We start from the raw sequence: 27,543 nt of genomic DNA on the forward strand, positions 1-27,543 counted from the left end.
TAAAAAATAAAAAAAAATAGGCTTGAATGAGATAAGAAAACGCCCGTGAAGTACTGAGGGCAGTGCACACAGCCCAGAGCCGGCGCTGGCTGTCGTCGGTGTTGGCCAGCTTCAGTGCGTGCTCTGCTGAGCAAATCCGCATAGAGTCCAGTATGGTTCTGGATTTGTTCAGAGGTGCTCGCTTTTTTTTTTTTTATAGCTATGTGTGTAGCTATGTGCGTAACTGTTTATCTTAGAAACCTTACTTTGGGAATTCCTATAGGAAAAAAATCATTTCATTAATTGAGAATTGGAAATTCTTTAGCTCTTCATTCCATGGAGGACAGATGTTTTAGTAATTCACTTTTTGGTAGTGCCGGGTTCCTGGGCTACGTGTAGGTAGCAGGACAAACTGTATACGGCCCCTTAGAAGCTAAAGGCCATCCAGAATCCAGCGAGAGAGACTAGGGCCTGACTCTTCTTTCGTAGGCCTGTAGCAAGCAAACAGACTTCAGGGATTGCTGACATGGTCTGACTTGAATGACCTTGAAATGATCTCTTCTGCTCCTACCCACCTTGCCCTCTACCTCCAAAACACCTCCTTCCTCAGCCAGACATCTGGTCTGAAGTGTCGTCACAGAACCCTCACTTTTTCATTTCTTAGAGATCACTGAAGCCATTGTCGACGAAGAAAATGTAGAGATGACTTTCTGTCAGCTAGCCCATACGTTAAGTCCTTTCTTCAAAAGGGAAAATTGGTGACATGGGTGCCAAGATGGTACTTTCAAAACTAGATTTACTTTTTGGACAGGGTTTACTGGCCCTCAGTCTGTGCCGGGCTCTAGGCTAAGCCCCAAGGATGAGATGTAGGTGGAGAGAGAAGCCTGCTGCTGAAGGCTTCTGAGGCCAGAGGCACCCAAGAACACCTTGGGTTGTGGGACTCTTCAGTCACAGGGTTGGTACAGAGCCACTACGGCAGACATCGCTGTGCCCGAGCCCCTTATTTTCCCAGTGGAGCTCCCAGAGTTTCCTGTCAATACGGAGAGGGCCGTTTGTTCTTGGAAGAGTGGAAAACAGGGCCTGGCTTACATCAGCCAGCCTCGGAAGGAAAGAGCATGAGCTGCTCCCACTGTGAGAATTCAGGTGCAGGAAGCCATCCCCAGCATTTCCTGGCCACGGTGCCTTCATGCAAATCATTGCAAAGTCTTGTCCTCAGGAGCCTTTCCGTAGCTCCTATTCTGGGTGTGCAGACAGGAAATTTCAAATGATTCTTTCTGGATTGATGGAAATTCACACATTACCAGAGACCTAGGAATAGTATTCAATTTCGTGTTTAACCAGATAGCAAGAGACCCAGGGCCCCGTCCTTGTTTTTTTCTCACTGTTTGACTTTGTACAAATGACCTCATTATTCCAGGTGTTTGTCAGTTTTGTCCTTGCTGTCGGGGGGCTGTGGCGTCTCAGGGCTGCCCACAACTTCTGACATTTGCTGAGTTGAAGGGTCTCTTTTTTTTTTTTTTTTTTTAAAGATTTTATTTACTTATTTGACAGAGAGAGAGATCACAAATAGGCAGAGAGACAGACAGAGAGAGAGATGAGGAGAAGCAGGCTCCCTGCTGAGCAGAGAGCCCTATGCGGGACTCGATCCCAGGCCCCTGGGATCATGACCTGAGCTGAAGGCAGAGGCTTAACCCACTGAGCCACCCAGGCGCCCCGTGAAGGGTCTCTTTTTACCTGTGCCTTCTCTGAGCATATAGGTTACTTCTGCAGACTTTTACAGGAAATAGCCTAACATTTAAACGTTTTCACGCTAGAGTAGTCTGCAGATTCCAAACTGTATCTGGCTACGTAGGTACCACCCAGCATGGACGTGGGGTCCCTTCTGTCTTATTAGCTGCTTGGCAATGATAGAATTCTAAAACTCAGGCACCTTTGTAAGTGTTAAGGTGAACCAGTCATTCCTTGTCTAAAACGAGATGGTTGGGTTTCCTAAGCTGCCCCCAGCCCAGACCAAAGAGTCTATTTCATGGCTGAGTGTCTTAAAGGGTCTTATTGGATGATTGATAATGGGTATTTCCCCTGATATCTATGTAATTTCTGGATATTCAAGAATGCTCATTCTGGCTAAAATTTGCCTGAAATTTTAATTACAAAGGAAAGAAAAGGCAACATGTTGGTGAACAACTACTGTGGAGAAGTCAGTGCCAACCCTTGGAGTCGAGAAACTCTAAGGGGCCACATCTAGCCTTGGACTGGCTTTCTTAAATGGTAGAGGGCAGCAGTTGAGTTCTCAGGGGATCTGCTGAATGGAGGGAGGCTCCCAACCTCACTTAGAGTTCCCAGAGGCACAGAAGAACAGCAGCTGGGGGTAAGATACAAAATACAGGATTTTCCAAGCTGCTTTTGAGAACAGGGGCCCAAACCTAGAGACAAATGGGCAGAATGACAGATGGTGGCAGAGGTATGGAGAAGGAGTGTTAGACCCATGGATGTAAGTGTTTAGAAGTAGGGCTCGTCCTACTTGGATGGTTCAGCCTGCTTACAGACCTCCGCTAGCCTCCCAAATGTTAGATTGCCATGACATTCTCACCATTAACTTTCTCCTTTGGATCAGACTCAGAAGTTCAGGGGCCCGATTTGGGGAAGGCCTCCGTGAGAATGTAGCTGTAGTAAAAGAAGGAAAATGTTCTTGTTAAGATCATAGACTCTAGAGCCAGACTACCATGGGTCCAATCCCAGCTCTGCATCTTAACAGCTGGGACCATGGGCAAATTAGTCAACCTCCCCATGCCTCAGTTTCCTCATCTGCAAAATGTGAGTGAATAGTATTAGTACCTGCTCAGGAGGTTGTTACGAGGATTAAATGAATAATGAAAGGAAAGAGATTAGAAGAGTGGCATGTGGTAAGCATTCAATAAATACCACCTATTATAGGAGGTGAGGGACTTGGCAGTCACGGTCACCCATGTACCCCGGCTTCTTAACACAGTGCCTGACACATAGTAGGAAATCCATAAATTTTGATAGGTGGTGGTAGTGGACCTGAAGAGATAGAACACCTAGATGGGCAAAGAGGGATAGATGAATATTCCCAGAGAGGGAAGAGGGAGCCCGGGAACTCTCCCAGTGTTCTCCCGAAAACATTTCTTAGATGAGATTGTCCAGCTGTGTGACGTCAGGCAAGGTCTGACCTCTCTGTGCCTCAGAAAGAATACGGACCTACTCTGTAGGGCTGTTGTGAGGATTAAGTGGTTTGGCCCCAGTATTCCTCAAAACCAGTTGTTGTTGTTGTTAGAGGCCAGCTGGAGGGAGGGCCCCCCTGGGCAGCATCAGGAGTCTGGGCAGTGGGGTAGGGAGCAGGGGGAGAAGGGAACGCGGGCAGGAACCACCTCCCACCTGCCACAGCTGGTGGGTGTAGGGTCACATTCTGAGCTCATGGAGAAGTAGACACCAGGGTCAGATGCTGATTTTTTAAAGTGATGGGTTTGTCACTAGTAGCTGATAGGATTGATTGGATTGGACCAATCCAGTTGGTCTAGGACCCAAGGATAACACAGAGTCTTTACTGACCTTCACCTGCCTGTCTGGCTCCCAAGTCACTGCCCCACCCCCAGGGAAGCGTGAATGGAGGGATGGACGGAAGGTAGGAATCCTTCCAACATTGCCCAGAATGTGGGGGTGTCTTTTTTTATGGGCCCCGGGGAGAACCACAAGAGAAGGAAAGAAAGGTTCCCCTTGTCGGTTCCCCCTATGGAAGGAGAGGGGGTAGCCTTGTAGTCCCTGGCTGGCAGGTGTCTGAGTCACCACAGACACAGCCCCAGGATGGGAGACTCTCCCAGTAAGAGGGCCCACAGGCTGCACGCATACCCCCCAGAGTCACAGGTAACTAGGGGCCGTGAGGTGGGGCAGCGGGAAGATCCACACAACCTGGGGAGTCAGTTGGCTGGCTGCTGGGGGCTCCCAGCCTCCCTCACTTGGGAGGCCTTCCTGCTGCTCCTGGACCAGCGCCTCAGACAGAAGAGAGGGAGGGGTCAAACCGGCGGTTAACCCATGAGCAGTCCTCCCGCTAGGAGCGGCCAGTCACATTACAAATTCAGATGAATGACTGTTGATTCTTTAGTGTACGTTGTCCTCAGTGTGGCCCGGGATGTTTTTGAACCTGTACATTTATTCACTAAATTAGGGCATGTGCCCCTGGTTTATCCCTTTTTGTCACGCCTTCTCTAGAGCACCTGACCGTATCATCTCCACACGGGAGCAGGGGTCTCCTCACAGCCAAAATAATTGCAGTGTTGTTCTCCTCCTTCCTAATTTCTTATAATCATATGCTCTTCCTATTTGGCCTTTCTCATTGGTCAAATTAACCGAACCAGTTTATCCAGAAAAATACACCAGGAAAGAAACTCCTAACTCTTAGGGACTGCTGTAAGCATCCAAATCAGGTGTTCCCCACAGACTGCATTGCCCCATTCTTTGTTCCTCCACTGGTCTAATTTCCCTTATGATTTCCTTACAGCCCGAAGAAAAGTGCCAGTCGGAGGTAAGGATCGGTTTGCTGGTTGCATTCCCTCCTTCGCTATTATCCACTGCTTCGCCCCGCTCAACCTGGGAACGGGCTGTTAAAGCAAGTAACTCTGTCCCTTGCCAACCTTTAGATTCGCAAACTGCGGCGGGAGCTGGATGCCTCGCAGGAGAAGGTTTCAGCTTTGACCACGCAGCTGACCGCAAATGTGAGTACAGATACAGGGTGGTAGCCATGGGAGGGGGGAAGCCTCTGCTCCCTTCTGACGGGACGTCAGGGCTGCCTAGCCCTGAGTACCGTGGGAGCAGTCCCGTGGGAGGGGCGTGGCTTTAGCCTTGGAGCGTCCACTCTGGCTCTGAGCGGCTCTGGGCTCCAGGCAGCATCGTTGAGCCTCTGAGCCTGCATTGGCTCATCTGTGCAATGGTGATGGTAAGCATCTGCTCTCTGGGTTGTCACGTGGTCAGTACTGGAATACGTTAAGGGCTCAGAAATGTTCGTTTCCCTTTTCTTCCTCTTTCTGAAACTTTTCATCTTCAGGCGGGAAAAAAATAAAAGAAATCTAAGGCTCCAAATAAATAGCTGACTGTTCTATAATTATAATACCCACAATTACGTGTTCAAGAAATGCTGCCAGCTAGCATTGAATTCAACAACTGTTTTAGTGCCAACTGTGCCTCGGGCACCATGGCTTCAACAGCAAAGCAGGCACAGTCACTGTCCTCTTCTTGTGCTTTCTCTGGTGCCGCAGAGACAGAACTGTTTAGCTATGACATGATAACTGTTCAGAGAGAGAGATAGAGGGAGAAGGTTGTGGGAATGTGTAAGGAGGATCACCTAGCTCAGTCTCGTGGTGGGGGAGGAGGGAGGTCAGGAAAGGCTTCCTGGAGGAAGTGGCATCTGGGGGATGCTGAGTAGGAGAGGATGCGCGGGAAAGCAGCATTCCCACTAGTGTGCAAAATGTATTTGTGCAGAAGCCCAGTGTGAAGATCTTAGCGCATTTATAAACTGTAAGTAGCTCAGTGTATAATTAGAATCTATGGCTTGGATATGAGGAAGAGGGGAGGGGAGGTGAGGTGAGGCATCAGAGAAAATCTAGGGGCAGGTCTGTCGCATACCATGGAGGCTCTCAGCTCTTAGGCGGACAGTTCGGGCTAAAGGAAGAAGAGCTTCATTGTTGTGTATGTGTGTTATTGTTGTTTTAAGATTTTATTTATTTATTTGACAGAGAGACATCACAAGTAGGCAGAGAGAGAGGGGGAAGCAGACTCCCTGCTGAGCAGAGAGCCCGATGTGGGGCTTGATCCCGGGACCCAGAGATCATGACCTGAGCCAAAGGCAGAGGCTTTAACCCAATGACCTCCCTCACACCCGCTGCCCCATTGGTGTGTTTTAAGCAGAGCAGCGAGGTAGTTTGGTTTGCTCTTCATGAAGCTTCTTGACTGTGGCGTGGTTATAAGATCAGAGAGTCAGAGTGAAAGCAGAGACTTCAGGTCTGCAAAGTAGCCCCACTGCAGAGCTGTGGGCCGGTGAGGGTTGCCCTTCAGAGGTCGGAGCCTGAGGTTTGGAAGGTGCGGAGATGCCCCTGAGGCAGGGCATCCTGCCTGGAGCACACGGCCTGGGCTGAGACCACAAACACCTGTGTGTGAACCTGTCCCAAAGCAGCCTGCACGACCCCATAATACGCTGTTAGAGTGAAGGGCGACTTCAAAAGGCTATCTTTTCTGGACCAGGAAGCTGAGTCCATCAGTACTCCAATGAATCCTTTACCTGCGGTTCTTGCCCAGGTCGTTCCTGCTGAAGCCTGAGCCAATGGAAGGAAACTATTTCTCTTTAAAGTCTGTGCGCAAAGTACCTTGTGGAGTACTTGACCTTAATGACAAGCTCAATAACTCGTAACTTCTCTCACTGTTCATACTCCTGAGTCCTCTCACATTTCTGGGAGTCTTTGCATTATTTTCTCACCCTTCCACATCAGGCCACTGAGTGTTTCGTTATCCGTCTTCTCTCTGCTGCTTCCATCGTCGGTAGCAGAACATCAGAAATTGCTGGGCGATTTGAATTTTGAAGCTTACTAGGTCTTTTTTTTTTTTTTTAAAGATTTTATTTATTTATTTGACAGAGAGAGACACAGCGAGAGAGGGAACACAAGCAGGAGGAGTCGGAGAGGGAGAAGCAGGCTTCCCACAGAGCAGGGAGCCTGATGCAGGGCTCGATCCCAGGACCCTGGGGTCATGACCTGAGCCAAAGACAGATGCTTAATGACTGAGCCACCTAGGCACCCCTGGGTCTTATTTAAAAAAAAAAAAAAATCCTGGAGGTATTCTTCTATGAATAGTCTTCATCCGGGTACCATTTGAATCCAGACCAACCCCAGACCCAATGAGCCAATCTGGATATAATCCAAATGTGAGGTTTGACAGCAACCCCCATACCAAGTGATTTGGAGCTACTCCCCTAGTTAAGAATTCCTGGCATCCATTGGTGCCCTTTTACTCAAAACCTACTTTCATTAGTTTAGTTATCAAAAAACTTGGGTTCCTTCCTCCAGTGACCTTGTGCTGCCCAAAGGATCTTAACACTGGGCCATTTGGAACTCTACTCTCTGTTCCAGAAGAATCCGAGGGAGATCCCTTGCATTGCTATTATTCCAAAAGTATGATTTGCTCCTCACCAAAGCCACTGAGTCCAGTATTGTTTGAAAGTAAATATTTAGTCTTACCACACACCACCGGCCACGCTAACGTGTTTTATTGTCTGCCATCTTTCTCACAGGCCAAGCTGTGTTTGTTTTTCTAGGACAAACTACTCAAAGCCACCTTCTCTGGGTGTTTTTATACCATTCATGTTTGTTTTTCTGGGAATGTGAGAAGGGCACTTGGTAAGAAGTCTGCTGTGCGGCTCTGAAATAGGCTCCAAACAGCCTCTCAGCCCGTGTTTTCACAGTTGCTAATGACCCGAAGTTAGTCCTTTCTCTAGAAAGCACAATGCAAACCTCTGGTTCTTCAGAGCAAACATGGCTTCTTCTTGAGTTTGCAAAAACACTTTCTTAATAGCAGCCTTCTTGGGGTCAGGTTTTTGTTTTTGAGGGAATAGAAAGTATGAGTGCCCACAAACAGAACCCTGGGTGGCAATCAAAGAATGGAAATAAATGGAAATTTGGTCGTTTAAATTTGACCTTGGCGTTCCTTTGAAACGCAAGGTTAGCAGTAATTCATTTCAACATCCTGGCCCTGGCCCTGTTTCCTTCATCCACTATGTAAACTCTCTTGAATTGATTGGCTTTGGTTCTGCCTTATTCTCCTGGGCAAACTAAACAAAAGCATATCTCTTGATTTTAAAATGCAACAGCATTTTTTCAATTTTTAATAGGGAAAGAGCATGCAATCAGAAAGAAACTGGGCAGTCCATTTAACATTTCTATTACGAGAGGTCCTGCTCCCTGCTAACTCCTACAGCTGTTGGAAAAGAGACCCAACATGCTAGAACATCTCTAGTTCATGCTAGAGATGCCTTATCCTCAGCTGTTTCAGTTAGAGGAAGTCTAGTGACAGAGGCCTCTGACTCACTTCTCTGATCTCTCCTCTTTAAATTGAAATGTCCGCTGACCCTCCTCATGACCCGGGACAATGTCCCACCTGTCCCCTGGTTGTTCCCTCACTTTGATTCTTCACCGAGTACATCAGTCTTCTCTTCCTCTAGAATATTATGGACCTCATGATCAGATCTTACTTCTCCCTCCTCCCAGGAGTCACAGTCCCTCTGCTAGCTCTTCTCTTTCTCCTGTATTTGCCCACTCCTCTCCCACCACCCTTTCCCATTCTGTCCCCACCTGTGTTTTCATCCTGTCTCTTGTCACTTCATCCATCCCAAACCTCTTCCTTTCCTTTCCCCACAGTGTCTGTTTATTCCTATGTTTATGGACCTGTGTTCACCTATATTGTTTCACTTAATGCTCACAACAACCCTGGGAGGAAAGTAGATACTGCACCCATTTTATAGACGGAGAAATTGGGGCACCTGGGTGGCTCAGTGGGTGAAGCGTCTGCCTTCGGCTCAGGTCATGATCTTGGGGTCCTGGGATCGAGCCCCACGTTGGACTCTCTGCTCAGCGGGGAGCCTGCTTCTCCCCTCTCTCTCTGCCTGCCTTTCTGCCTGCTTGTGATCTCTGTGAAGTAAATAAAATCTTTAAAAAAAAAAAAAAGTTTTATAGATGGAGATACTGCTGCCAATAGGATTAGCTCTCTTGTCCGTTCCTTATTCTTGGTTTTAACCATATTATCAGGTCCCTCAGTCAACCAACCAATATATCATGGGCTGTTCTGGAGGAAGGAAGAGCCTTGCATCTTGTCCTTGAAGAGGGTTGAAGAGAAAGGGGCAGACAAAAGCATCTCATTTCTCAACTCTTAATATACGCGTTTTTTTCCCTACATTTTTAACATCTCTGCAAGTGAGATGCATATTTTAATTAGAATTGGCAGCATTTCTCAGGATGTCTTAGTACCATATGAAATAGTGGTGTGTCTGATGTCATGTTCTAACAGGTATATAAAATTATGGAAGTGGGGCACCTGGGTGGCTCAGTTGTTAAGCTTCTGCCTTCAGCTTAGGTCATGATCCCAGAGTCCTGGGATCAAGCCCTGCATCGGCCTCCCTGCTCATGGGGGAGCCTGCTTCTCCCTTTCCCTCTGCCCCTACTCCAGCACGTACTCTCTCCCTCACTTGCTCACTCTCAAAAAAAAAAAAAAAAAAGTATGGAGGGGCCTTGGGAGAAAACTGTAACTCCTTGGAGGAAGGGGAAGGTTTCTCCAAGGAGGGAGCAGATGGGCCTATCCGTGGCTTTTTATTAACCGGGATTAGAATAAACAAAATAGCCCAACCACTGTGCTCACCCATTCTGCAAACGTGCCCAATGTGAGCCTCTCCTGTGAGCTTGGCACTTGGAGAGCAAAGCTCACGGGAGCAGAGGAGGAAGACAGGAGGCAGTAGTTGCTGGAGTACACGCGTCCTTAACTGTGACACCAACATGCATGTAGACCAATAGTCCATGTGCTTTCAAGAGTAACCATGAGAGAACCAGCCCATCTGGGGGTGTCATGAAGACACAAGCTGAGATCTCTTGAGAAGGATATATAAAAACCAGACAGGGGGTGCCTGGGTGGCTCAGTGGGTTAAGCCGCTGCCTTCAGCTCAGGTCATGATCTCAGGGTGCTGGGATTGAGTCCCGCATCGGGCTCTCTGCTCAGCAGGGAGCCTGCTTCCCTCTCTCTCTCTCTGCCTGCCTCTCCATCTACTTGTGATTTCTCTCTGTCAAATAAATAAATAAATAAAATCTTTAAAAAAAAAAAAAAAAAGAAGAAGAAGAAAAAAAACCAGACAGGAAGACAGTGGGGGAAGAGCACTGTAGGCAGAGGGGAAAGTAGGTACAAAGAACCTAAGGTGGGAAGAAGCACAGGGTCTTTAAGGACACAATGAGCTGGAGTGACTGGATCTCAAAAAGATGGAAAGTGGGGCTCCAGGGGCTGAAGAATTAGACGGGAGCTAACTCACGGGGCTCCGGTGAGGATTTCAGCCCTGAAGACCCAGCACCCCCTGGGCCCTCTTGCCTTGCGAGGCAGTCTAACTGAGGCTGTGTCTTTCCTTCTCCAGGCCCATCTGGTGGCAGCCTTTGAACAGAGTCTTGGGAACATGACCATCAGGCTCCAGAGTCTGACCATGACGGCTGAGCAAAAGGTAAAGGCCTCCCCTCCCTGCTTAGAACTGACAGCACAGCTCCAAACTGACGATCTCTTGTTTCAGAGAAGGGTATGGATGTTCGTGTATTTGAACTCTTGGAATCGAATCATAAAGAGTTGTACTCTGTTGAGTGCACATCTGATCCAAATGGCGGGGTGTGGAGTGGCCGCAGCCCTTCATCTCTCACAGGCCTGTTTCTGCTGCTTTTTAAAAAAGATTTTATTTACTTGAGGGAGAGAGGGAAAGAGAACACCAGCAGGGCGGAGAGGCAGAGAGAGCAGCAGATTCCCCACTCAGCACACTGAGATCATGACCCGATCTGAAGGCAGACGCCTAACTGACAGAGTCACCCATGTGCCCCCATTTCTGCTGCTCTGGTGTGTTTCAATCCATCCTCTGGGAGGGGACAGAGGTTTTGTGGAACTCCTTCATGCTCTCTGCTCCGTGCTGAAACAGAGTTGTTGTTCATGTGGACTCTGTACAGAATGACTGTAGGATGACCAATATTTCCTGCTGTTCCTCAGGACTCAGAACTGAATGAGTTAAGGAAAACCATCGAGCTGCTCAAGAAACAGAACGCAGCTGCCCAGGCTGCCATTAATGGGGTCATTAACACGCCAGAGCTCAACTGCAAAGGTAAAGGAAGGGGGGGCAGCCTGCAGACCAACAACCTGCCTGCCCTTAGGAACCTTCCCCTGATGACGTGTGCCGCAGCCTCCCTGCCCCGGGGTGCATGTCCCTGTCCGTCAGATGGTCCCGGGAGGAGGACACTTGTGGCCCGTGACTTCAGGCCTCTAGGAAGATAGCTCCTTCAGCTCAGTCTCTGCCCTGATGTAGCTCAAAAATGGAAGAAAATCTGTTTCTATGGGTGAAGTGTCAAAAGTGTTTTGCTTAATTTCGCTGGTGTCCTTATATTTACATGTGGACACGGGCCAGCCTGAAATGAGCATCTCGTGTTCATCCAAGGAAGTGTTTCTGAGTCAGTTGCTTCGTGCGTGTGTATCTTACCTGGGGCCCAGATGGGGCTGTGAGGACGAGTTCCCTCCCACCGCAGTGATGTTGTTGGTGATGGTACAAGTCGCAGTGACAGCCAGCATTTAGGGGACACGCACTGTGTTCTAAGCACTCTGCTCAGTGTTGTAAATTATTCACTCTCTCGTTTTCCTCCCATGACAACCTTACAAGGGCAGTGCTGGTCCTCTCCACATTGGATTGATGAGAACACTGGGTTGCGGGGGCGAGAGCCCCGTCCAGAGGTCACAGTAGTAAGATTCATGAAGTGGGACTAGAACCCAGGTCTCTCTGACTCCGCAGCCAGTGCTCGTAAAGAGTAGGCTGCGGGTTTAGTTCTGTGCTTGTGTGGAAAACTGGCCACAACCTGTATTTGGCATCTCCGTGATTTCAGATACCAGGTCTCTGAAACGTGATGACAGAGTTGAAATGGAAGGGACTGGCAGCCTGAGTGAGCAAAGAACACGTACCAGGAAGAGGGGCTCCCACACGTTAAGACCCTGAGATGAGATGGGCTTGGCATTCCGGAGGGGTCAAGAGAAGGCTAGTGAGGCAGAAGCATACAGGGCAGAGTGGGGTGGTGAGGGGCACCCCGACAACACAGGTGTCTGCCACAGTTCAGAAACGTCATCGGGTCCTGGTCTCAAGCTTAAGAAAGCTGGTGGCAGGGGCAGGGAATTCTCTCTCGAAGCCTCCCTTGGCTTCTTTTTGGTGGAGTGGCTTGATCTGGCCCTCAGGTAATTGACTGAAGAGAGCTCAGCGTGGACCTATTCAAGGATCTTAAAGCCAGCAGCTGAGAGCAGAAGTTCATGTCTAATGGGAAATACCCAGCAGTGCCCGAGTGTGTGGATTTAGGTGTAAGAGTCATTTTCCCTGGGACAGAGGGATGGGCTGAAGGCCACAGCTGCTGACCTCCTGCCTTGCATCCCCAGGAAACGGCACCTCACAGTCGGCAGACCTCCGTATCCGCAGACAACACTCCTCGGACAGCGTGTCCAGCATCAACAGTGCCACCAGCCACTCCAGCGTGGGCAGCAACGTAGAGAGTGATTCCAAGAAAAAGAAGAGAAAGAATTGGGTGAGTGTGCAACCAGAGACCTTCGTGCGTACCAGCAGACCAGTATCCCCACCCCAACCCCCAGAAAGAGCCCCCGGGCTAGCTCTTTACTCCAGAGCATAGAACTTTGGGAGTGGATCCAAAGAAGCTTGTGGGTATGTTTCTACCAAAATCAGTGTTGTGCTCAGCCAAATACCAGGACTCACAAAAGTACCACCATCTTGGAGTTTTCTGTTCCATGAGATTTTATGTGACATACTCATCTTTCATTTCATATACGTGTCATTTCCTCCTCCTCGTAACGTTAGCCGCGAAGTTCCAGGTACTAGAGCAAAGTTACTCTTCGTTGGTTTCTTTTTCGTTATTATTATTATTATTGGAGTGTGTATTGTTAATTACCCCATCATTATCCAGAATCCTTATCTGTTTCTTTACACAGTTACCAATTATGGCATGAAACCGATTTTCTCCGAACAGTTTTTAACCGTGCCCTCTAAAGTGAAAGTTTCATAATGTAGATATTAGGAGTTAGTGAAAGGTTTTAAACTGGGGTGTTGTACTTCAAAATGGCAAGTTTAATAGACCCAGTCTCCAGTGTATTGTTTCTCTATGTTTCCTTAATCCCAGTGAGCCACTCAAATTCCTGTACAGTAGTGTCTTGAGCAGCTTTTTCCCATTTTCCTGGGAATATTACACCCACCCACCCAATTTTTTTTAAAGTAGATTCTATGCCCAACATGGGACTTGAAGTCACGACCCCGAGATTAAATAAGAATCACATGCTGCACGGACCAAACCAGCCAGGTGCCCTCCTACCAACCCATTTATAGTTGTGTCAAGGCTGGGGAGCTCTGGTTGGTCTTTGCTGCTCCCTGTCTTCAGTGCAGAGAGTTCAGGTTGATCTGAAACAGGCTAGTGCTCACAGCACCCCATCCATCAGTGCCGACAGCATCGTGTTTCCATTGTAACCTCAGTGTCCTCATCCATTCCATACACTTCTTCCTCATTTTGTGTTATCTTGGATGGGTGGCGAGGTCTGGCCATAGAGCAGTCGCAGTTTGAGGAATTCCGGTTGCTGATGACTTGTGCTGGAAGACCGTAAGACCAGTTTAGTGTGACCCTCTCATCATTCTGATGAAGGTTTTTTCTTCGTTACTAATGGCTTTTAGTCAACTCATCAGCTATGCCTTGAATAGCATTAACATATGTTGCTGTTTCCAATATGATATTGGTAAAATATGATCTGACTTGATTATCAAAGTGATGAGAGAGAATTATTTTCTATGAAAAACCGTGTTTATCCATTTTCTCCAGCTCAAGAACTAAAACTTATTTACTTGCACTAAGACAGTTCTTGATTGTTGGTAGAAGGGAAGATAGAGAGTGGGCATTCTCAGATGATCTCGAAGCTGAATTCTGTCTAATCTTTGTCATTTCCTCCTCCATGTGGCCCTTTGCCAGAGGTAGGGGCAAGTCTTGAGGTTGGTGGTTTGTGTGCCAGATCCTTCTGTTTCTATAACTGGAAATTTGATGAAAAGTAGGAACTGGGCTCTCGATCAGCCTCACTTAGATGTGCCATTCCTTATGGATCTAATATTGATGAGCAAAAAAATCCCAGTAACTATTTCAGAATGGCCTGTTTCAGAATTTCTTAATGGCTAAGAAAACCGCCAAGGTGTTTTCAGAAAAAAGGTTTTAGTAAAATGGAAATTAGTTTTCAAAAGACCTTTTTTCAAAACAAAGCTTAAGTTTCTTGGTCTAGAAGAATACATGCTTATCATCGCTTTCGGAGAAGACCCTGCACTTTAATTCTTTATGTTCTCAGAGTTTTCAGCTCCATCTCATAATTTGGGGAATTTGTGATATGCCAGTTCCTTTTTTCCCAATATAGTTAATAAATTTCCTAGAAATACCTATTTTTTTTTTTTGAGTAGCAATTGAGATGGCTAATTCCCTGCTTATTCTATCATTTATGTGTATACAAGGACAGCAGGAACTCCTAAGTAGATCTCTCCGAAGGCACTACAGCCATGTTGGGACTAGTGCAGCAGTGAAGCTATTCTTGCTGAGAAAAGAAGACACAGACATGCCAAAAAAAAAAAAAAGATAAGGCCTTAAGAGACAGAAGTGTGAGAATCAAAGGAAGGTCAGGGGCAGTCATTTCCACCAAAGAAGCTGGAAGCACTTGGCTTGTAGGGACTCCCCGAAGCGCTGTTCCTTTCCTTTCATAATGAAGGAAGACGCCTGTAATGCTCGGGAAGATTCATGTTCCTACCGGAAACCTTCTCTGTGTGTGGTGTTTACTATTGGCCATGTTGTGTCTGAAAAGTCCGAGGCTTTCCCTGTCACTGGCTTTCTCTGTTAAAAATTGTCTTTTTTCCTTCCCCTTCCCCATTTTTTTTGCTTGCGTTTTCCCTGGCAGGTCAATGAGGTAAGCGAGACCGACGTTAATATCAGATACCAAGCTAACCCATCCATTGATATGACTAATCTCTGCATCCGTCCCCATGTCTGAGCATTCCTGCTTTGTTGCTGTGTAACCTCATCTTCCCGCCATCCATCTGCTGAGCCAGGCTCTGTCTTGCTGTTGGCATCTAGCCTCGAAGCAGGAGTAGGCATGGAATGTCACCCACAGGTCCAGTCCTCTGAGCTGTCAGCACCAGATAACTCTTCTTCCCTTACTGCACTGATTCAAGAGAGCTGTTGGGAACCTTTGTCATTGGTCGGGGGGACACGTGGGAGAATTAATTGCTCTTTTGTCTGCATGTCTCTGTTCGGCCAAGGCCTGAGTGTTGGTTGCAGCCCCGCCCTGACTGATAGTCTCGTGTGTTCAGTTACGCAGCTCCTTCAAGCAAGCCTTTGGGAAGAAGAAGTCCCCCAAGTCCGCATCCTCTCATTCTGACATCGAGGAGATGACCGATTCCTCATTGCCTTCCTCACCCAAGTTACCGCACAACGGGTCCACGGGTTCCACGCCACTGCTAAGGGGCTCCCACTCCAACTCCCTGTGAGTCTGTCCCTTGGGGATGCACGTGGGTCAGACAATGCCTTTGGCCCCCGGGAGCCCTCCCAGATAGGAATGGAGAGGTGTCCTGTTACCATTCATCTTCTCCTTGGAGTTTTGTACATCATGCTTTCATAGGACTGGGCATGTTCTTCTAATGCTTTAGGGCTGGAGAGGTCGAGAGAGAGAGGAATCTTCCATTGTTGGTCTGATGGCATCACTGAGTGGTCATGGGCAAGGGCTTAACCTCCCTGTTTTCATTTGTCAAACTGGGATAATGGTTGTTGGCTCCTTATCTGATCGTAAGGATCAGACGAGGTAAATGGATGGGAAAGGGCTACAACCATCTGGCTGAGAGGGGAAGATAGTGTTATGAGTGTTAGTTTTTGCTGAAATTTTTAGTGCATTTTTAATTTTTTTTTTTTTAATTTATTTGACAGAGAGGGAGATCACAAGTAGGCAGAGAGGCAGGCGGCGGGGGGGGGGGGGGGTGGAAGCAGGCTCCCTGCTGAGCAGAGAGCCAGATGTGGGGCTGGATCCCAGGACCCTGGGATCATGACCTGAGCCAAAGGCAGAGGCTCAACCCACTGAGCCACCCAGGCGCCCCTTAGCTCATTTTTGTGGCAAGACTTAAAGAGATTATGCCATCCTTCTCTGATCAAAATTTGGTGTTGACTCTTTCTCTGAGGTCAGCCCTCAGCAACTGGAAGTTTAACAAATGGAGAAGACTCAGTGATATATTTCTCTTTACCAAAGGGTTCTATATTTGGTAAAATGATTGGTCACCAGGGACTCCCCTGGTAAATTTTAAATGAGTCAATTTGTAAAGAGCTTTTCAGGAACACAGCTGCTTCTGTTAAATGAGACAAGTGTTTGCTCATGTGACATTGGCTTAGATGCCATTTCCCTTGGCATTGAGGTACGTAGATGGAAAGAGTCCTCTTCTCTTGCCCAGCCAACCTCCCATGGTCTCCACTGAGCACCCACTGATCATTGCTCCATTAGGGGTGTAGGGAGACAGTCCTCTGTCCCATCTAAAAAGAACAGCCCAGACTCCAGAGGCAGGAGCACATCAGGAATGGCTTGAGATGGATAGATGGGGACCCAGGTGTCAGCTCAGAGGGTGGCACAGCCAGCCAGCCCCCTGCAGAGGTGAGAAGGATCGCCCCTGCCCCCTAGGATGGAACTCCCTTAGAGGCCGTGGTATACCAGGCCAGGAGTGAGAGAACGGCAGCCCATGTGCTTTGCAGGGACAGTTAGTGAGATGAGACCGTGCCCAGAAGAGAGCCACTTTGGCTGAGGTTGGATAAGAAAGTGGGTATCTGGACATGTCCGTTTCATCATGGGTGAAAATGAGGTTAATTTCATCTACTTCCCTAAATACTTGTGAGGGCCCAGTCAGATACTATGCATGAAGGACCTTTTTCCTCTGCCCCTTCCATCTCAGGAGGCCAGATGTAGGGAGCTGTCCCTAAATCCACTTAGCCAGCAGGCCACCCTGCTGAAGACAGCAGCCGCACCTGTGTGACTTATGGCTGACTTATGGGATGGGTGCATGTAGTGTGGATGAGGGGCTCGGCTGAGTCTTTGCAGCACACCAACTGCCTGAACACCACATAAGGCAGGAAGTGAGTGACAGGGAACAGCAGAGCCACGAGTTCTCCTGGCTCCTGCTCTCGCTCCACGCCAGGTACCGGGTACAGCAGTGAACCAGACGGATGAAGTTCCAATTCTGATAGACCCTGTATCCTCAGGTGAGAGGCAGACATGAAAGAAATCTGAATAAAGTAGAAAACAATGAGCTAAGGGTTCACACTGGGAATTAAAATGGTGTGTTGGGACACAGAGTACCTGGCAGCAACTGTGGATGGGGTGGCCAGGAAAGGAGGGGATATTCCAGCTGAGATCTGCATGATAAGAGGGACCACACTGGTAAGTTCTGCTCCATAACACTAGCTGCTGTAACCTATGCGGCCACAGGGCTCCGTGGCTTGACACGGGACTGTTGATCTCTGGTTCACTCTGAACCTAGGACAGGTATGCATTGTCAATCAGCAGGCAGCCTGCCACAGAAGGCTCCTTCCATCTTCTGCAAGAGCCATCCCACAGGACCTGAGTTCTCTGCTGAGAACTCTGTGTCCAGCCAGCAGGTGGGAAGTGGGGGAGGGGAGATAGTGCAGGAGAGTTTTATGGGCCAGGCCTGGAGAGACATGTCCCCTTTTCCCAGTCCACTGAGCAGGGCTGTCCCACCCACAAGGGAAGAAGTGAAATCTCCGCACCAGGGAGGGGAAGGAAATAGGCTCCCTGCAGCCTTCCTGAACCCCCAGAGAGCTCAAGGAGCCTAAGGTGGAGACAGGCTGGGTGTGGCTGGGAGGGGTGGTCACTGTGTGGCAAGTATGGCTGCTGCATGATAGGAAGTAGGAAAGTAGCAAGAAGGAGGCCATGGCAGGAGGCAGGGCCAGAACATGGGAGGCACTGAAGTCAAAATAAATTTGCATCTGCTTCTATGTGTGATGGGTTATCAGCCATTGGAGAGGTGTTTTGGGCTTTTTGTTTTTGTTTTTGTTTTAAGATTTATTTATTTTAGAGAGACAGCCACACAGGGTAGAGGGTGCAAAGGGAGAGAATCTCGGGCTTGGCACAGAGACCTATCTCAGGCTTGATCTCATGACCCTGAGAGATCATGATCTGAGCCAATATCAAAAGATGGACACTTAGCGGACTGAGCTACTCAGGCAGCCTATGGAGAGGTTCCCCTCACCCCCGCAAGTTTATTTAAGTAATCTTTACATCCAGTGTGGTACTCAAACTTATGACCCCAGGATCAAGGGCCATATGCTCCACTGACTGAGCCAGCTAGGTGCCCCGTGCACCGGAGAGTTCCAAGCAGGAATGTAACATCATCTGAATGCATGTTTCACAAGGATCAGTCTGCTCCCTGCAGATAAGGAATTCGGGGGAGCAAGAGTGGAAGTAAGGCAACCACGTAAAGGCACTAATAGCACTCTCCCCCACTGTCCACCCAACTGTGGGCTCTTTCCTGTCCTTGGAACACTCCAGTCACACACCCCCGGGCCTTTGTCCTTTCTGTGGCCTCTGCCTGTCCCACTCCTTCCCTAGATACTCTCTTTCTTCAGGTGCTCAGTGTTTCCTTCTCACTGATGCTTTGCCTGCATCCCTTGCATAAAATAGCCCCCTCCCACAGCCAGCAATCCCCATCACCCACTTAGCCGTGTTCTGTTTCTCGCCATGGCCCGTGTCACCACCTGACATGTAGATTTCCTCAAGTTATTAGTTATTTGTTCTTTGTCCCCACTACACCCCCCCTAAAAAATACAGTATAAACCACAGGGAGGTAGGCACTGTTGGATTTGCAGACATTTAGATATTAGGTGAGGTAACTCATAGTAGTGAGTCCTGGATGGATTTTAAGATGTGTTCTAGAAGAAAGCTGACAGCATGTGGTGATGTCAGGTGTGAAAGAAAGAGAAGAAGAATCCTTGAATATTCTTAGATTTGCAGCTTGCATACCTAGGTGTGTGGAAGCATTGTTTCTGGAATGGATGGAAGGCATGGGCAGGGCAGGGCAGGGCGGCTATCAGGAGCCCTGGCTTGACTGTGTAAAGTCCGAGTTGCTCAGCAGACACCCATGTGGAGATGCCAACCAGCCTGGGGCTCCTGGAGGTCTAGATCTGGGAGACGTGGGCTCATAGGTGGTCCTGAAAGCTGAGAACCTGGAGGATTCTCCACAGGGCTAGATAAAGATAGAGAGGAGCCAGAGGGCCAAGGACTGAGCTCGGGGTGCTCTGACCACAGGGTGCGCAAGGAGAGCAGCCAGTGAGACGGGGAGAGGTGGGAAGAAAACTGGAAGCAGAGAAAAGAAACTGCTGGGAGGGAGGCGGTCGCTGGACCACGTGCTGCCAGGCAGTTGGGGAGGATGAGGGAGAGTGGGTGACGCATTTGGCTGAGCAGCCTTCCCGGCAGCCATCCCGAGAAACGCTGCCTCCAAACCCGCTCTCCCCTTAGGGACTGGGCGGGGCAGACTCTGGTCTGCTCCCCTTCTCCAGCATTCCACAGCATCCATGCACAGTGGAGATGTTTGTTTTTGGTCTGGTTTTCCAGCGGGTGGGCAGAAAGCAAATGCTTCTTTCCAACCTTGAAGGGTTTGTAAGAATGTGCAAATCTAGAAGTGAGAGGAAGTTCAAAGAAGAAACCCAAGGCAGAGGAGTCGGGGGCCCAGAAAAGTGCCTACCCTGTGGGCGAAAGGAATGGTGGTGTGGGAAAACAGTGTTTCCCACACTTGAGGCATTTAAAATTAGGTATGCCACCAGCCCTGCATCTGGCCGGGACAGCGGAAATAGGGGAGTAACATGGTAGGGACTGAGTAGGAAAAAATCGACATCAGGTTGCTTCAGTAAGTGGTCCATGACGTGGATGAGCATGTACTGTGTGCCTGCTGGATACAGTTCTAGACTTAAGCAGATGCACCAGATTCTATCCTGATTCTGTTACCCTGATTTTTTTTTTCCCCCACGGGCACGGTAATCTCTCCAGGACTCACCCTCCCCCTGTTTGAAAGGGGATAATTGTAATACATCTCCATGGAGTTAGTAGTTGATGGAGCAAACTGATACTCTTCGGCTAGCTGGCACAGTTGTTCGTGTATTCAGTAAGCATTTGCCTGAGCACCTATTACATACTGGTCAGTGTGATTAGGCACTGGAAATGATGCAGAGAACCCTGGTCCTGGAGCAGCCAATAGCCATGCAGGGAGTAACCTGTTGAGTGCAACCAAATCTTCAGAGACGTAACAGAAGGCTACCGTGGAAGGAATCTGGGCGCTAGGGTTAGAGACTAAAACTTAGCTGGGACTGTTGCAGAAGAACTTAGTTTTCGGGGCACCTGGCTTGCTCAGGCAGTGGATTCTGCCAGGCTCTTGATCTTGGGGTTATGGCTTAGAGCCCTACGTTGGGTAGAGAGATTGTTAGAAAATTAAAGTTTTGAACTTTAATTTTGAACATCCTCTCTGTGTTGAGTAGGACATCCCTCCCATGTCACCTTGCAGCTGTATGTTTCTGAGAACTGGGCTATTTTCGGGGAGCACAGTACTCTCGGCGCACTTATTCTCAACACAAACTTGATCTTAGTTTGCTTCTCTTTGCCAAGTCATTGGCCAGGTTTTGCAAAGTAGCCCGTGTGTTCTATCCCACAAAGTGGGTGCTGAAGAAGTCTTGTCTCTCTTGCTGCAAAAGCTTTCTTGGGGAAAGGCACAGACCATGTGGAGGGGATTGGGGCAAAACACTTGCCCCAGAGGGCCAGACACACCAGATTGACGGTGTGAATCAAAGCCAACTACTCCCTGCACTGAATTAGAGCCTGCAAGGTCTGTGCGGGGCACAGTTTAGCAGAGTGGAGTGTCATGATGGAATTTTCTTCAGACTTCACACTCCATTTAAACCAGGAAACCATACTCCTCTCTCAAGAAGAAACCAGTGTTTGCAAGCTCCCGCTGCAAACCTTGGCAAACCAGAAAAGGCGTGACTATATAGTCAAACCTTATAAACCATCGTCTAGTCAAAGCACAGAGGTGGCGGGGTGGGGAGAGAAAGATCTGAAGTCATGTTCTAGCCTCTTATCCCAGATCTGTTCACCTTAGTTTCTCATAGGCATGGAGTGGGAATAATCATAACATTTTCTGGTGTTTATTAGAGGTTTTAGAAGATTTTGAAGCTGAGAAACTTCCTTGACCACTAACCACATTTTTTTTAAATTTTTTATTTTTTATAAACATATATTTTTATCCGACCACTAACCACTTTTAAAAATCAGAGATAGTTTTCCTCTCTTACCATCTCTCAAATGAAATCCCTTCAATGCAGGTTGAGAAAATAACAATAAAAAGATTTGGCCATGCAGGTGTTAAACTTTTCTTCTAGTCCTTTCTGCCCCCAAATACATTACATCTCTTTTAACAATTATAAATGGTTTCCCTGTGGCAATGAACGTTTCCACACCCTCAACCAGTTTTACAGGTCAGGCTTTTTTTGGCCTCAAATCCCAGGACTTGGTCTTGGAGAGTGGGCTCCACAATTACTCACCATGTCCTTCGGAGATCATCAGCTTCAGCTTTGTAACTTTATGAATGTGGTTGTTGGTTTTTGTTTTTGTTTTGGTTTGGTTTTTTCCCCCTTTTTTCCTATCTTCAGTCCAAGAAATGTCAAAGCTGCTTATTCTGGATCACCCCTAACCCCAGATCCAATGAACTTTGAAATCAACAGACTTTTTTTTTTGAGGGTCCCCTTTACTAGCATGGCCATTCATTATGACTTTTATGATCTTCCATTTAGTGCTGCTTGCCTGGTATCTGAACAGCAAACCTAAGCTTAGGAGGACCACCCCTTAAGACAGAGGGACTCCACGGGGTCCCGGGATCCCCCGATCTGGCACGCAGCTGGAAGGACATCGAACCTCACACTATTGTTCAGTTTTCACATAAAACTGGGACTGCTGTGTCGTATCTTCCTGTCTGCTCTCTGATGATCTGAGAGGTTTCTCTTCCTTGGGATGAGCTTAGGAAGCAGTGTGGGCAGGTGGGGGAAGGAAAAAGTGTTACTCTTAAGACACTTAAAAGATTGAGGGGTTTTTTTTTTTCTTTTTAAAGATTTTATTTATTTATTTGACAGAGGTCACAAGTAGGCAGAGAGGCCGGCAGAGAGAGAGGGGGAGGCAGGTTCCCCGCCAAGCTGAGAGCCCGATGCGGGGCTCGATCCCAGGACCCTGAGATCATGACCTGAGCTGAAGGCAGAGGCTTAACACACAGAGCCACCCAGGCGCCCCAAAGATTGAGTTTTAGAATGCGACCCAGAGTAGATTAACACCTTCTACTGGAGTCTTTCCGTTATTTTCACTTTTGAGCAAATAAAAGTCACCCCCCCAGGTGTCTGAACTTAGAGTGTCTGATCTTTAAAACAGACAGTTGACCCTTCTTCTCTGAGTGAATTTATATCTCAAGGGCCATGCAAAGTCATTATAGGGCCCCAGCTGTGTACACATTGGGATGGAGGGCCGGTTTCAAACCCTGAGGGTTACTACTCCCTTTTGCCCGCTGCTGTTTATCCCAGATTATTGGAATTTTGCTGAAAGGCAACCCAAGCCATCCTAATAGGCTGACCTCTGCCAAGAAAGAGCACAGAGAAGCAAGTCAGTCTGTAAATTCCAGGCTTTGGTATCATGGCCTCTGGGAATCCCTGCTGGCTGGTCAGATGGGGTGACTGCCGAACAAACCTGCTGACGGACAGGGACCAGTGGTCAGTGGAGGACTCAAAGGAGCTGAACCCAGAGCTGCTCCCATCAGTAACACCTCTCCTTCCCTAGCATTTCAGAGTGCATCGATAGTGAAGCCGAGACGGTCATGCAGCTCCGAAATGAGCTGAGAGACAAGGAGATGAAGCTGACGGACATCCGCCTAGAAGCCCTCAGCTCCGCACACCAGCTCGACCAGCTCCGGGAGGCCATGAACAGGATGCAGGTGAGCCCCGGAGCGGAGGCCCAAGCCCCAGGCTGTCTGGGAAGGAGTGGTGAGGGGGCTGCTCTCTGCCACACCCCCCAGCGCTGCCAAAGGTGGCAGCCCTCTGCCTTTCAAACCTGTTTCTCCACTCTTATCTTTTTTCTTTCTTTTCCAAAGTAGCAAGGCTCCTCTTCTCATGCCTTTCCCGGGATTGCTCAAAGTTGAGTCTTTTTATTTATTTATTTATTTATTTATTTATTTATTTATATTTGACAGACAGAGATCCTAAGTAGGCAGAGAGGCAGGCAGAGAGAGAGGAGGAAGGAGGCTCTGTGCTGAGCAGAGAGCCCATTGCCGAGCTCGATCCCAGGACCCTGAGATCATGACCTGAGCCGAAGGCAGAAGCTTTAACCCACTGAGCCACCCAGGTGCCCTCAAAGTTGACTCTTTTCAGAGTAATGGCGAAACTGTGCGTCCCTGTCTTGTGTGCCTTCCAGCAGCTCTGCCGTCCTGTCTTGCTTGCGGCCGTCTCCTTCCTCTGGTCTTAGAGATTGCTATGGGATCCTTTGTACCCAGAATCTGCCACCCACCCACTCGCAATTCCAGTTTCCAGACTCCTCAGCCAGAGAGAGCCCCTGACTGCTCCCTTTGCCTGCACCAGAGGTTTCTCTATCCTAGTCCCAGTGTTCCCTCTGCGGGGAGAGCCTTGTGCACGGCCAGACCAGACACGTCCCTCAAGGATTAGCCTCCCTCTCTCCATAGCTTTTCCGGGTCCTGCGTCTGCAAGAGTTAGCGCCCTCATCTGGATTCCTGCAAATGTGTTCTTAGAGCCCCTCCTCCCTTCCCCCTCAGACTAGAAGGCTTTTGGGTCTTCTGGCTACTCTTTCTCTGTGTCTCTTTCTCTGGATGTAGCTCCAGTGCTGTGCATGTGGTAGGTTTTCCCTACACACGTGTAGAGAAAAAAGAGCCCTATGGGCTCTGCCACATGGGGTCTCACTGGAGAACCAGCGTTTCCCAAAGGAGGTTCCATGGGATACTCGTTCCATGAGAGGCTCTGTGAATGGAGAACTCCTGGCTCAGCTGTGTTCAGGACTGCTGCACACTCTGCCACCTCCGAGCCCCACCATGCAGAGCAGCTCCTAAAGGCTCTGAGCCCTACAGAAAAGAAGTTCGCCAAGCCCAGAGTCTCACAAAACTCTTGTATTGTAAGACTCTCAGTTAAGACTCAGACAGCAGGGACGCCTGGATGGCGCAGTGGGTTGAAGCCTCTGCCTTCAGCTCAGGTCATGATCTCAGGGTCCTGGGATCGAGCCCCACAGAGCAGAGAGCCCGCCTCCCTCCTCTCTCTCTCCCTGCCTCTTTGCCTACTTGTGATCTCTGTCTGTGTGTGTCAAATAAATAAATAAAATCTTAAAAAAAAAAAAGACTCCACAGACTCTGGGAAGCATTTCTGATTCTTTCCAAAGGCCAGCTCTCCACAAGGGTGGCCCTTGCCTCGCCAGACAGGTCTTATGTGTACCCAAGAGCAGCCAGTGCGGCCGGACCTCTCCAATGGTGTGACTGGCTGGGCCTCGGCTGGGATTCCCACCTGATCCCTGCAAGGGACTTTCCAGTTCTTGCTCCAGAAGATGCTTGTTTGTGTTCCATCCACCTAGTAAGCGAACCCCTCCCTTACTCTTTGCAGAGTGAAATAGAGAAGCTGAAAGCTGAGAACGACCGCCTGAAGTCCGAGTCTCAAGGCAGTGGCTGCAGCCGGGCACCCTCCCAGGTGTCCCTCTCGGCCTCCCCTAGGCAGTCCATGGGCCTCTCCCAGCACAGCTTGAACCTCACGGAGTCAACCAGCCTGGGTGAGTGGCATCCCGGGGCCGGGGGCAGGTCAGGGCCTGCAGCTGGCACTCCAGTCTCCAAGTAAGAGCCCCGAGATAAGCAGATGAACAGATGAAATGGAGAGGCAACAGGCGTGTGTGCACTTGGGGTGTGTGTGTGTGTGTGGGTGTGCGTCTGCTACCGACATGAGCTCAGCCGTTAGACTGCTGTCATGCTTTGCTCCAGTGCCCCCAGTTCTCCAAGCCATGAGTTTGGATCCTCTTGTCCGCCATGCTGAGTTCCGTTTGATCCATTTTAAGAGGCTGACCCACAAGCTGAATGCTGCATAAAAACCCCACAGTAGCTCGTCGCAGCTGGGGCAATGGCTTGGTCTGTGGTATTCCTGCCTTCAGGATGGATTCCCGGCCAGCACCATCATGAGCTACACGAGCTAGGTTTTCTTTGTAAGCATATGGAGGCTGATGCTTTGATTTCCTATCCATAATGCTACGTTGCTCTCATTTTGGTTGAGCCCCTGCCTCGCACTTCCGTTTGGCAAGGCCCATCGTGAGCCTGCTGGTTCTTTGGTTGGTCCACCATTGGTTTCTGTGGTTGCATTCTCCATTCTGCCCTCTCCCCTTCCCCTACCCCACCCCACGTCCCTGCACCCCGACACCTGGTTTGTCCTGCTGCAGTGCCAACGAGCAGCGGGGGTGTCAGGAGGCCGGCTTTGCTGTCCCCATGTGCCTAAGGCTGTTGATGTTTTCCATTCGCAGACATGTTGCTGGATGACACTGGTGAATGCTCGGCTCGGAAGGAAGGAGGCAGGCATGTTAAGATAGTTGTCAGCTTTCAGGAGGAAATGAAGTGGAAGGAGGTTAGTTGGATCCCTTTCCCCGCTCTGCTTGTCCCTTCTCCAGGTAGAACTACCTAGCTTAGTGATGGCATCCTCAGACCGCATCACCTCCACGCCCAAGGTGATTCGGAGGTCCTACTAACACTTTCCTTAACTAACCACAATCCCCGGCAGCATTTTGACACAATTAATGTGAGCAGACGGCCCCTCCCTCCCTCTCGTGTTTGGAAAGTCTAATAATACTAAAAATCGTCCCCTCTTGCACTCGCACAAAACTAATGAAACACTAACGTCCGTCGGAAACGGCTTTTCTGACTTTAATGTGTCCCGAAAGAAGGCAGCTAAGCACAGTTAGCACGGAAGGCACAGAGGCAAGCCGACCCAATGCACCAGTCTTGTCCAGGGTTCAGAGCCTGCAGACAAGGTGGGACACCGCGGTGGCTGACGTGAAGCCGGTGGGGCGGCCTGACTCCCCGGGCTGAGGAATCTTGAGTTTTCTGAGTAGTTTTAGTTCTCTTCCAGAGCCTGAGGAGGCCACACCCACACTAGGGACAATTTGGGGAGTAGGGGTGGGGGTTGGCAGAGTTGACTTTTCGTCATTGATTCAGTCCACACGACACTGAAATGACCCTCTCTCAGAGAAGCAAGAAAGATTTCACAAGCCGTTATTTCAAGTCCTCTTCAGCTGTTGTTTGTTGTTTCTTGGCATCCTTGCCGACATGCTGTTTGTCGTGGAGGACTGACTGCCTGGGAGCCTGCTGTGCCCACCGCAGCAGAGCCGTCTATGGCCAGACCCTCTTTGCCAGAGGATTCTACAGTGTGGCTGGCCCTCCGGTCTTGTAGAAGGGGGAAGGCCCAGAGTTTGGAGCTGCCAGTGACTTTTCTCCTCATCGAACCTAAAAATACATATATTTTTATATATAAAAATAAATCTGAAGAGGTCCGTTTTCAGAGCTTAAGTCATGGCATGATAGGACTGTCAAGGGGAAAATTCATTCTTAGAGCGTTCTTATAAAAAATTCAGGGGACACCTGGGGATGTGCCTTAATCCAGTGATCCTCAAGAGGAAGAGGTCGATTCTACATTTTACAGAAGCTTGAGTCCCTTGAGAAATTGTATTGTTCTGGATCACTGCAGGATCCAGGTGAAGCGGGTCAGCTGGACGGCGTCCCCTCCGTTTTACAGCTGAGAAACTTGTCACCCAGGCGTCATTTACTTCAGGTCACAGGGTGACTAGTAAGGCCAGATCATCTCACCGTAAGGCTGGTGTTCTTTTCTCTGCTGACTTTGCTTAACTGCCACATACATCCCACCCCTTGCTGTCCCTCTCCTAATTCTCTATCCCTATGAGCCTGTCAGAGCTAAGATTTTAAAATGCAACAAAATGGAATATTCTATTAATTTTTCTTGAATCATTGTGATTCATGAGCCCTACCCAGTGCAGAGAGCCCTGTGGGCAAAATTCAAAAGACATAGAAAAAGTATTTTTTGTGTGTCAACTTCCCAGAGTTTTCCTTGTCTTCTGAATTGAGTACGTTTTAACTTTTAATTAGCAGTAAAGCAATAAACTTTATAAAAGAAGAAAAGAATCGAACATATTCTATCCTTAAGGAGTTTAAGATCTAACAAGGAGGTAAACTTGATTTACAAATAAGACATGAATACCTAAAAGTAAATAAATACAGAATATGTTCCTGTATCAGTTCGGTACAGAACCAGTGAAGCAATGTGAGCTCTGAGCCTGATGGGTTAATCATTGAAGGCTTCCTGGAAGAGGTGAGTTTGCAAGCAAGGTTTGGAAAGGGAGAGATGGCAGATAGGAGAAGGGAGAGCATTCCAGGCCAGGGACGTGATCTCTGCACTATACACGGCACACCTTCAGAAGGTTCTCGATTCCAGAGAGGAGATCCTCTCTTCCTGACCCACGGAGTACTGTTTCTGCAAGAGAGCAGGGCAAGTCTTTAAGATGACTGTTTTCCATCTACGGTGTGTCTGGTGTTATAACAAATGGGACTTTTATTCCCCTCTCAAACCATTGGTGGCGCTCTAAGGCAATCTGAGTCCTTAC

The 27,543-nt window shown here is 48.7% G+C and overlaps 1 protein-coding gene across 8 annotated transcripts in view; it reads left to right on the forward strand.

Moving 5' to 3' along the window:
• The window catches only part of NAV2 (neuron navigator 2), a 395,626-nt gene that overhangs the window by 344,674 nt on the left and 23,409 nt on the right, over window positions 1–27,543 (forward strand). For all 8 annotated transcript variants that reach the window (XM_059138147.1, XM_059138166.1, XM_059138198.1 and 5 more), the window contains 9 exons: window positions 4,496–4,519; window positions 4,635–4,709; window positions 10,148–10,231; window positions 10,759–10,870; window positions 12,178–12,323; window positions 15,137–15,309; window positions 22,681–22,834; window positions 24,498–24,660; window positions 25,396–25,496. In XM_059138147.1, coding sequence (XP_058994130.1) covers window positions 4,496–4,519; window positions 4,635–4,709; window positions 10,148–10,231; window positions 10,759–10,870; window positions 12,178–12,323; window positions 15,137–15,309; window positions 22,681–22,834; window positions 24,498–24,660; window positions 25,396–25,496 — 1,032 coding nt within the window. The remainder of the gene's footprint in view (window positions 1–4,495; window positions 4,520–4,634; window positions 4,710–10,147; window positions 10,232–10,758; window positions 10,871–12,177; window positions 12,324–15,136; window positions 15,310–22,680; window positions 22,835–24,497; window positions 24,661–25,395; window positions 25,497–27,543) is intronic.

Source organism: Mustela lutreola, chromosome 1 (assembly GCF_030435805.1).
Source record: "Mustela lutreola isolate mMusLut2 chromosome 1, mMusLut2.pri, whole genome shotgun sequence".
NCBI classification, from domain to species: domain Eukaryota; kingdom Metazoa; phylum Chordata; class Mammalia; order Carnivora; family Mustelidae; genus Mustela; species Mustela lutreola.